Here is a 10,750-nt window from a genome sequence, read left to right as displayed (position 1 = left end):
TCTCTTATCTTGGATAAATATTTGCTTCCTTGAGGTTCAATTCAACCCAGGACCAGACAACAGCACTGATGCCTCACAGGGAGTTTCCGGATCATCACCACACTTTGCATTATTGTTGAAGTCTTTAGTCACATAGCGCTTGATATTACTTCCCCCCCTCCTTTCTCCTTCATGAAAGCTGCTGTGCAGGAGAGGTGTGTGTCATGATCATGGTGTGCGTGCCCGGCTACCAGGGCCCGTGATAAAACTTGCCTATCGCCCCGAGGGTTGCGTGACTTTCACAGGGCGCACTCGCCCAAAGTAATAATTTCCAGGGCGCATCGCAGAAAACAGAGAGCATAATAAAAAGTGTGAGGGGGAACCCCAGCTCTTTGGTCACATCTGTCAGTCTGCAGCGCTCAGGTTTATTCCTCAAGTCAAGTTCAATTCAGAAATGCTCAGACTTTGAACAATTAAACACAACATGCACCGTGGAGAATTCAAGTGATGTGTGTGCCAAGTTTTCCTTTTTCCTTCTCTGGTGTAAACGCTTACAGTTTGGGGGCCAGTCAAACCTGGGGACTGACTCTGTCTGGTCCCTGCTTCTCTCTTTTCTTTTTTTCCTTCCTGCTGCTGAAGGAGTGGGCTGGTTCTGTGTCTTGGAGTCTTCAACAAGAGGGAAGACGAAGTTTCGCACCAGTTCTGCCTCCAATCCAGCGGAGGTTTCAATAGCAGCAGCGCGGCAGGGGAGGGACGCACTGCCAGCACTCAGGATACCCACTCAGCACACACACACACTCAACACACACACACTCACGCACACTCCTGCCCACCACGGACCAGTTAAATCCGCAAGAAAACTGCAAACACGCACCAGAGCAGTCGCCTAATCCGCTTGATAGGCACCAACAATAGAAGTGGAAACTGGGGGGAACTACTGGACGCTGCAGAGGACAACTTGTGTTTTCGTTTTTCTTTCAGTGTACATCACTTTGAAGGCACCTATTTAAAACAAATCCTGGTGATTTCAGAGTGGTTCAAGATCAAGACCCTTCGCACAACTTCGCCGTTTCATATCCCGCAAGGTAAGAACATGTTTGTGTTTCGCCCGATCTTCTCTCTGTGGCTGATCCAGTTTCTAGAAATTATGGGTTTAGAGAAAAACCTCCCCCCTCGCTTTCTTTAACTTCTTCTATGAATTTCTTTCTGAATGTGCAGGAAAAACCCCACATGCAAACAAATCCAGAGACTCCTCCAGTAAAGTCTTTGAAACGTCTGCCAGAGACAGACACACAGAGAGAAAAAGACCGAGGGAGCGAGGGGAAGAGATTTTGCGGTTTACAACTCCGGGAAGTTAAAAGTTTCAAACACATCTGAATCCAGCCCGGACTCACATGCTCTTTTAATTTTCGGTTATTTTGCTGTGGGCTGTAGTGGAGCACAGCGCATGGCACGGCGCTGGTGAGGACCCGTTAAACTGGTGAACTTTGGAAAACCCTCTCGCCTTTGTGCCTCCCGCGGGTTCCCATGCTTCCAGAGATGACACAGCACCCAATAAAGGCGATTTATCAATACTATATCCGTGTGCTGTATCCTCTCCGTGCACGCGTTTGGCTGCAGAGTTTCACAGTTCTTCACAAGCGGTGAACTTTAGTTACATCTGGCTCACTGGGTCACCCACGGGCGCTTTTACGCACCTGTAAGAGCCCATTACGCACAGAAATTAAGGATAATTATTATATAATTTAAGTGAGATTTTCGTCTATTGTTTCAGGGAACACATCCAATGTCAGTTTAGCTTGTGTTGTCATTTGTTTCCATGTGAGCGCCGTGTTTTTCCTCCTCTCAGTCGGTGTTTAATGAGAGACATGCCCGGAGCGCAGGGACATGAATAACTGTGTTTAGTAGCGGGGGTGAAGCCACACTGCCTCCCTTCTACTTTCTCAGGAGAATGAATCATGAACAAAAAAAAGTCTTAAAATGGGGAAGGTCTGCGTCGCATACCGTAACTAAACCGTGATTTGCATATGAAAACTCTCCGGCTGAAAGAATTCCGCCAGTGTTGCTATAGCCGTGCGCGTCCAGAGAAGTGACAGGCTTCAGTGTAAGTGTATATACAGTCTCCTCCACGCTGCCTTCTTCTTGACACACATCCAGAGTCACTGGAGGAAGATTATAGACGCACTTTTTTATTTCCTTGTTAAATTATTCAGCCCATCCACACCCCATGCACTCCCAGTCCCAGGGCTCATTCATTTTTTCCCTCAAAGCCCCTCATTAAGCTCCCTCTGACGGACACAAGCAGAGGCAGAGCCCCGGTCACACTGGCTGCTGAACAGCCTTTCTGTGCCTCTCTTTTCCCTATCCCCCCCCCTCCAAGCACAACATAAGAGATCATGATTGACTCATTTCCTATACATGTGCATGTGTGCCCTGGATGATGGGTGCAGGGTGGATGACTTTCCCATGGGGCATTTGCTGTTGTGATCTATAATCACCCCTTTGCAGCCACAATGCCAGCACATCAGTCAGAGCCACCACCACCACCAACACCCCCAACACCCACCCACCCTCAATTCTATTTGAAAACGCAGAAAGCGGCCCGGCGACCTGACCCTTCCTCACATAGAGACATTCCAGGATGCAGTGCTAAATACAAGCCCCAGAGATGGACTATAAAGAAGCAGGAGGGGAGGAGGGGATGGTGAGAGGAAGGAGAGGAAACTGGGCTCTCCTCTCCATCATGCTATTGTGCCAGCATTTGTGGTTTTGATGATGTGGAGTTCAGAAACTCAAACTGTGAGCGATGTTGTGGATGGCAAGTAGACAGGTCCTGAGTGATGATTAAGACTCATACACAGAGTGGAGTGCAGGAATGTCATGGTTTGGACACACACACACATAGACATACACACACCAGATAAAAATCTCCATTCTTGGATCCAAGCCTTTACCACAGTCTCTACCAATTCATTAATGAGCTGTTTAGTTGTCCAAGAGCACCAGACCTGCTCTGGTTTGGCCTGCTGTATAGAACAGGTCCAGGTCCTGTGCGGTTCCATCCTTGGGGCTCCCAGCCCTCCACACTCTCCACTCACTCCACATTGGCCCTGAAGTGACAGCAGTGATGGAGCTCGCTACCAAGGACCCAACATAAATCTCCCTTCAAACTTCCTTAAAGAAAACACACAGAGGCTTCAGGTCCCGCAAGCCCCTGCCAGGCGTCTTGTTGGGTGGAATCCGAAATGTCTCTTTATTTGTGTTGAAATTAAACTGTCTTTTATTCCCTCCCGTTCTGTTAATGAGCTCCATGTGGCAGCAGGCAGGAGCCTTATCCATCTTGACAAGGAGCTGGAGGGAAGGAGAGGGAGACGGGCTAAACAAAGTGAGGGGAGAGAGGGGGCCGTTTGGTGCACATACATTTGAGTATATATGTGCGGGATACATGCACAATCAGATGGAGGAAAATTGTGGCCTAATAGTTGGAAGTAATTGATATTTTTGCTCAAATTATCAGTGGATTGTGACTGGCTTTCATTTTGCAGTTGATTAATGTCACAGAAAAAATTGCATCCATGTGGGAGATGTAAAGACAATAGTGTGAACTTTTTGTTTTTCATTTCCCCACTATTTGCTTATAATGACCTTAAATTACAGCCCGGTTAAAGCTGTTAGTCGTAGAAATTCAAATAAAGGAATGCCATAGTTCGGATTGTGTCAAAGACAGCCATTGTAAGTTGTAAGTAAAAAGTTGCATTTTTCCCTGTCAACCCATTTTGCAGCTCTCCAGATTCCACAGCTTGACAATTTGCATATACAGGATGTTTTCCAACCAAAATGCTTTGTTAATTGCACTTAAAGTGAAACAAAAAGCTATAACTGTATAAATAAACAGATAAAAAGCAACAGCAAAACAAAGTTGACAAGACTGCGGGTGACCTTGCCTTAAAATTATCCGTTCCTCAAATTGCGATCATGCATTCTTCCCCATTCTAATTAAACATGAGACTTTATTTGTTCCAGATGCGGCTGTTTTTGATGTGATATTTTGGTGAGGGAACTCTGTGGCATTAGATTGGCGCATGGCCGCATGTAAAAGCCGATCCAGCACAGGCTGTGTGACCATGTTGACTCTGCACCGGTCCATGCAACCACAGTGACCCAACACAACTGCTGTAATATTCAGATGCCCTCTCTCTGCAGTGTGTACTGTGAATACAGACTGAGTGCTTTGGCACATGTGGGGGAAGTAGAGGGCTCAGACATGGGGTTTAAATCAGTAGTGTCATATGTGAGGAGCACATTGAAAGCACACATCTAATGTGCTAATGACAGTGGTGATAAAACCCTTCCTGTATGAGTGATAGCAGACATTAAGTGTAATGGCCTCAGCGTGGTGGACTGAGCAGGCCAGAGGGACGGGGGTCCTCGCTGTGTCCGCGTGGTGTTAGGGGATGCTGGAATGAAAGACAGCTCTGAACAGCTCAGGACATACCACCTCAGCGCTGTTGTGAGTATTAATAGACACGTCTTTGTTCCGACTGACACGCTTCTGAAGTGGAATGAGACAAGCCGAGGCGATAAGGATCTCCACTCTCTGTCTGAGTCAAACCTCAAAGTGCCACTTAGGCGGCTTTCCTATTGCTCTCTGAAGTCTGGCGGTACAAGGGGAGGCTGGGCTCAGACGCAAGCACAGACTTAGACACTGACAGGAGCTGTCAAGGCCTTTTTTCCCTGCTTGTGTTTTGAAAGGACCACAATGTAGAAATGAAGCCATGTTTGTAGAGTGGAAGTTGGTCCAGGCATGAGCGTCCTCTGGTTTTACTTATCTGTTTATGAAGGCAGAAAGGGGAGGAGGGGGGGACAAAATGTAATGACGGCGCAAAAGGGAGGGCCATGTGTGTATGTGTGAAAGAGAAAGGGATTATTTGTTGATGAAAAAAAAAACATGATCAAGGGAAAGAGACAGATAAGGGAGGGTGAGCAGAGAAAGGGAGAGGGGTCATTAAAAGGACACCATCTCGCTTGCAGTAAATGGCAGTAAAGTATCTGGCTAATCTGCCATCATTACGCTGATTAAATCACCAGGGATTTGGTGTTCCCATCAGCTGCAATCAATGGGGCACAAATCAATAGACAGGGGATACATGAGAGGCTCACAGCCAGTCAGCTGCACTGTGTCCTGAGCCACGGCTCCATCGGAGCCACCAGACACTTTTATATTAACGTCAATAAAAGTTAAACGACATGGATTTGGGGATTTTTATGTTAAGAATTTTATGAAATGGTGTGGTTCCAAAGAGCTCCGAGCAATGTCTTCTCCTTCACACAAAAGAGTTTAAACCTAATCCTTCCTTCCACCCTACGGCCTGGGGTACTCATTCACTCCCTTCACTCTTTGTCTCTCAGTTATTGATTCACTCACAGATGGTGTGTGGGTTGTGGTCCAGGTTTTATTGTCAAATGTTAATTGAGGTAAAAACCTAAAAACTTAAAACAAGAAATTTCATTTACGTGCCAAAATGGGGATATTGTAATCTACAACTTTTATTTAATGCAAAGATGAGAAGATAGAAGATGAGAAAATGTGAGTCCTTGCTGAGAGACGATACCACTCTCATGTCTATATGCTAAATAAGCTATAATCAGCATTAGCTTAGCTTCACATTGTATAAGAGTGGAAGCACGGGTTGCAGCTAGCTCTGCATTCTGTCTTTTATTATAGATTTTATCCATTTTTGGAAAGACACTTAATTTGCTTTCTTGCTGAGAGTTAAATTGAGAAAACCATCCACTAAATATACTAAATATTTAAGGTCAACACTTTTAAGATTTTGCCAATGTTGCTAAGCTAAACTAACCAAAATGTAAAAATTACATAATGTAGAAATTACTATCTCAGTAACGGAACCAGAAACAAATACATCAAATATCATTAAAATGAACTGACAGCCAGTGCAGGGGCTGCATCTGTTACCAGGAGTGTTTTAGAAGTAGTAGTATTTAATCATGTAAATCAAGTCATAATCTTTATCTTTCAGAATGAGACAGTGCAAAGGTTGGAGTGCGGTGCTGCTGGTGCTGTTGGGGCTGGGGGCTGTGGCCCAGAAGCTACCCACAAGAGACGAAGGTCTCTTCCAGATGCAGATCAGAGACAAGACGCTGTTCCATGACTCCTCCGTCATCCCGGATGGAGCTGAGATCAGTGGCTACCTCTTCAGGGACACACCTAAACGGTGAGTGCTCGACAAAGCAACAAGGAATAAATTACTTTCTTAAAACGCAGTCATTAAAAACTGTTTACATTTTGTTATGAGGGCAAAAAGGGCCTAAATCCACCTTCCATCGCTGACTGATCCATAACAATCACAGAGGGAAACATTAAACTTGCTGATGGCCACTTACTGTAAGCAGATAGGGAACATCAGATGTTGCTCTGTAAAATGATCTATTATGTTGATGCAAAAACTAAATAATAGATGAGAAAGTCGTAATTGAGTGTCTATCTGCTCAGAGGGACAGAGACCAAGGTCGGTGGAACAGTAATATCACTCAGTGCGACAGTCTCCAGCAGTCTGCTCATGCATTAAGCCCACACATTATTTAGGTTAACGTCAAGCTATGATGAAACATGAATGCTAGTGCTCATATCAGGCCTATCATTTTCACAGGTACTACTTTGTGGTGGAGGAAGACAACACACCCCTGTCTGTGACCGTGACACCTTGTGATGCTCCTCTGGAGTGGAAACTCACTCTGCAGGAGCTGCCAGAAGAGGCCAGCGGAGAGGGATCAGGTATAATTGACATCAGACAGCAGTGGAAGAGGTTAATGACATGTTATGCGGAAATATCACTATCCAGCACACACAATTAACTGACACAGTGATGTTAGGCTTTGTGTTTTGGTGGGTTTTAATTAAGTCACAGTCGTAGTGTCTAGTCTGACCACTTATGATGTCTGACTCGGCCCAAGCTGACGTCTATAATTTAGAGAAGGGCTCTACTCTAGTCAACCTACTGAATCAAAGCCATTACATCCCTTTTATTTAAGCTGTCTTGGTCTTCTTAAGGTAAATCCGGCTGCTCTCTGTCTGTCTCTCTTCCTCTTTTCCTTTCCTTTTTTTCCTTTCCTCTGCCTGACATTAAACTTTCTCCATCTGGACATTGTTCTTTCAGCATCAGATCTTGCCAAATTACTAAAGTGGTGGTTTTGAGTGAAGCATATATTTGAATGTCAAAACCAGCACCTGCATGTGTGTCTGTGCTCCTGTCAAATCGAACAGCACAAAATGATTTATTGGGTAGTTTCAATGTTTAAGACATGTGCTTTGCCTCAAGAGAAAATAATTCATCCTGTACTAGGAGAATAATGATGAATTTGGACCCCGACACAGGCAAATCCATTGGCACTTTACAAGTTGCAGCACTATAGTCCAGCAAGTGAACTTCTTCCTGTCTATCCAGCTTTTTGCTAAATGTCTCTGGTGGTCTTTGAGCATTAATTTTTAGTATTTTTCTGAGCACCCTCTCTGGTTGACAAACATAATATTATGGTTTCTTGCACAAGCCGGAGTAAGAGCTCAGACTGTCTCTCTCATGTGAAAGTTACAATGCGCCTCTTTCTAACGCAGCTCCCCTGAAAGGCTGAGTGAATGCTGGCTTAGGGGATGTTTGGAGTGAAAACATGGCTCCCATGTGAGGGGCTAATCGTCTGTGAGGTTTGCAGAGCTTCATCGGAACCTCACAGGATCACCTAGAGATTTTTTAGTATGGGTGGATATGGCTTTTAATCAAAGACAAAATAAAATGAGAAAGAGGAAAAATATTGTTCATGACAAAACATATCTGTCAACATTGTAAAAATTTGTAACATTAATGTGTTGGCCATTTGTTTTCCAGGAGAGCCTGAACCCCTCGACCAGCAGAAACAGCAGGTGACCGTCGACGAAGGGACGGAGCTCTTCACCTACAAGGGTAACGACGTGGAGTCGTACGTGGCCACCAGTACGCCCTCTGGCCTCTACCAACTGGAGCTGCTGTCCACAGAGAAAGACAGCAACTTCAAGGTGTACGCCACCACAACTCCAGAGTCTGACCAGCCGTACCCGGAGCTACCCTACGACCCTCGTGTGGATGTGACTGCTCTGGGCCGTACCACTGTCACCCTGGCCTGGAAGCCTACACCTACAGGCTCTCTGATGGGCCAGCCTGTCCAGTATTGTGTAGTAATCAACAAGGAGCACAACTTCAAGAGCATGTGCGCTGCTGAAGCTAAGATCAGCTCTGATGATGCCTTCATGCTGGTTCCAAAGCCTGGGAGAGACTTTAGCCCATTTGACTTTATGCACTTTGGCTTTGTTCCCTCTGACAATGGTTTTGGCAAAGATCGAGGCCTCACAAGTAACAAGATCTCCCGGGCGTACACAGCCAAGCCCAAAACTTCAGACATTCAGAAGGTGTGTATTGGCAATAAAAACATTTTCACTGTGTCAGATCTGAAACCAGACACACAGTACTACTTTGATGTGTTTGCCGTGAATTCTGCCACCAACACCAGCACAGCATACGTTGGTACTTTCGCCCGCACTAAAGAAGAAGCTCGTCAGAAGACAGTGGAACTGAAAGACGGCAAAGTATCGGATGTTTTCATTAAGAGGAAAGGCAGTAAATTCCTGCGCTTTGCTCCGGTGTCTTCCCATCAGAGGGTCACTTTGTTTGTCCACACATGTCTGGATGCTGTGCAGGTGCAGGTGAGGCGTGACGGAAAGTTACTTCTCTCCCAGAATGTGGAGGGGGTACGGCAGTTCCAATTGCGGGGAAAACCAAAAGCCAAGTACCTGATCCGTTTGCGAGGCAGCAGGAAAGGAGCCTCCACTTTGAAGGTACTCGCCACTACAAGACCCAGCAGCAAGCAGCCTTTCCCTTCACTTCCAGAGGATACACGCATCAAGGCCTTTGACAAGCTGCGCACCTGCTCCTCCGTCACCGTGGCATGGCTGGGCACGCAGGACCGCAATAAGTATTGCATTTATCGCAAAGAGGTGGCTGATAATTATGGCGAGGAGCAGAGACGCCGGGAACAAAACCAGTGTGCCGGGCCAGAGACCCGCAGGAAGTCAGAGAAGGTCCTGTGCAAGTACTTCCACAGCCCAAACCTGCAGAAAGCTGTGACTACAGAGACCATCACAGGTATGGAGCCAGGCAAGACCTACCTGCTGGACGTTTACGTAGTGGGACACAGTGGCCACTCAGTGAAATACCAGAGCAAACTGGTGAAAACAAGGAAATACTGCTAAATGACTCTGTAAAGAATAAATCTATTATAAATATATATATTAAATAAGTTTATTTAACTCTAAGTGATATTCTACTAAGGAGTGTATACAGACTGACTACTCACACAGCTGATGGGCCTGTGGCAGTGACTGAACTGTTTGTAGAGAGAGATATCCACCTGTATATTTATGTTTACATTTCATTGTGACACGTCTGGGCGGCCCATAGCGTGAGCCGCTTTGTTACCAGGCTTGTCATCCTGACATCACGTTGCCACCGGGGAGGCAGAACTTCAAAGAGGATAATCTTTCACGTTGTATGTTTCTCTGTTGCTGCATGACACTTGCTTTTGTCTGTCATATTTGTCTGTTCCTTCAGTTTCAAATCACGTTGACCAGAGGAGATACAGTCGCTGCCTGTATTGTATAAATCTCTTGCTGCATATCCACTACATGTTTTAGAAAGATTTTAAATTATTTTATACTTTTTTTGTCTCTCTTTTTGATTGTCTGTTTTTATTGATGACAATAATAACTGTTACGAGGAAATTCCAGTTTTATGAGGAAGCTGTCGTAGTTCAGACATTCCCTTGTGTATCTCAGCCAGTGTTTGCTCTAGAGCCCATCTTGTAAATGTGTTCTGTGCTGGAGATCTGTGTTATTATCACTGTATCCCTGTGTGTGTGTCACATGTACAGAGTTGTCCTGCCAATATTCATGTACATAAACACTAAATATAGAACAAGTAATCCCCGTGTCACCCTGGGTGTCATGTTCTTTTGCCAAGCCGTTAACATCACAATCACGGCTCTGAGATGAAAGAGGTCACTATGTATGCGTACAGTGTTTATAGACTCGGACATCTATATTAAGGCTGCGCATAAGCAAGGCTGAAATAATAACTTGATCCCATAAATGATATCTGCTGAGAAAAGGTCAACAGAGAATTAATTATTTACTGGAAATATTTTTTCTAGACTTCTTCTACCACATAAATTAGTGCCTGTAGATTTACAGTCATAATTATTTTCCGAGAACGATTAGTATTTAGTGGTGAGGACTTATCTTTTCAAAGACCTTCTAAAAACTGCTCTTGCACACAGATCAGAATATGTTTTACTGTTCTGAGAGCATCTGTTTCCCATGGTCTGTTTATAATCTCTGTTTTCATGAATCCAGTCACTAGTAGTTATAAAATGTTGCAGCTATGTACACTGATCTCCTTGGTGAAATACAAATGTTGCGACATGGGATGTAATTGGAAATTTGCCCTCCATACATGAAATGATGTATGATCTCAGTATTGTAATGGGTGGAGACGATTCAGCGCCTACCGTACTGAAATAATTCTTTCTGTGGTTTAGTGATATAATTTGTGTCAAATATAAAAAATTGTATTCACCTTCTTCTTCTGGTGAAGTCATACATCTGAAAGAAAAAATTACATAAACGACTACAAATCAAAAACATTAATGTCTAAGAAACAAACACACC

At 44.7% G+C, this 10,750-nt stretch overlaps 1 protein-coding gene across 1 annotated transcript; it reads left to right on the top strand.

Moving 5' to 3' along the window:
* Nucleotides 1-734: 734 nt before the first annotated feature.
* Nucleotides 735-10,005, top strand: ndnf (neuron-derived neurotrophic factor). Its single transcript, XM_020081482.2, has 4 exons — nucleotides 735-1,064; nucleotides 6,021-6,215; nucleotides 6,651-6,775; nucleotides 7,881-10,005. Exons 2-4 carry the CDS (start codon nucleotides 6,022-6,024, stop codon nucleotides 9,275-9,277), a joined length of 1,716 nt encoding a protein of 571 aa, XP_019937041.2. The 5' UTR covers nucleotides 735-1,064; nucleotide 6,021; the 3' UTR covers nucleotides 9,278-10,005.
* The last annotated feature ends 745 nt before the right edge of the window (nucleotides 10,006-10,750 follow it).

This window comes from Paralichthys olivaceus, chromosome 3 (genome assembly GCF_024713975.1).
Source record: "Paralichthys olivaceus isolate ysfri-2021 chromosome 3, ASM2471397v2, whole genome shotgun sequence".
Taxonomy (NCBI): domain Eukaryota; kingdom Metazoa; phylum Chordata; class Actinopteri; order Pleuronectiformes; family Paralichthyidae; genus Paralichthys; species Paralichthys olivaceus.
Note: the sequence above shows the minus strand (reverse complement) of the source record. Positions and strands in the feature narration are given on the sequence as shown.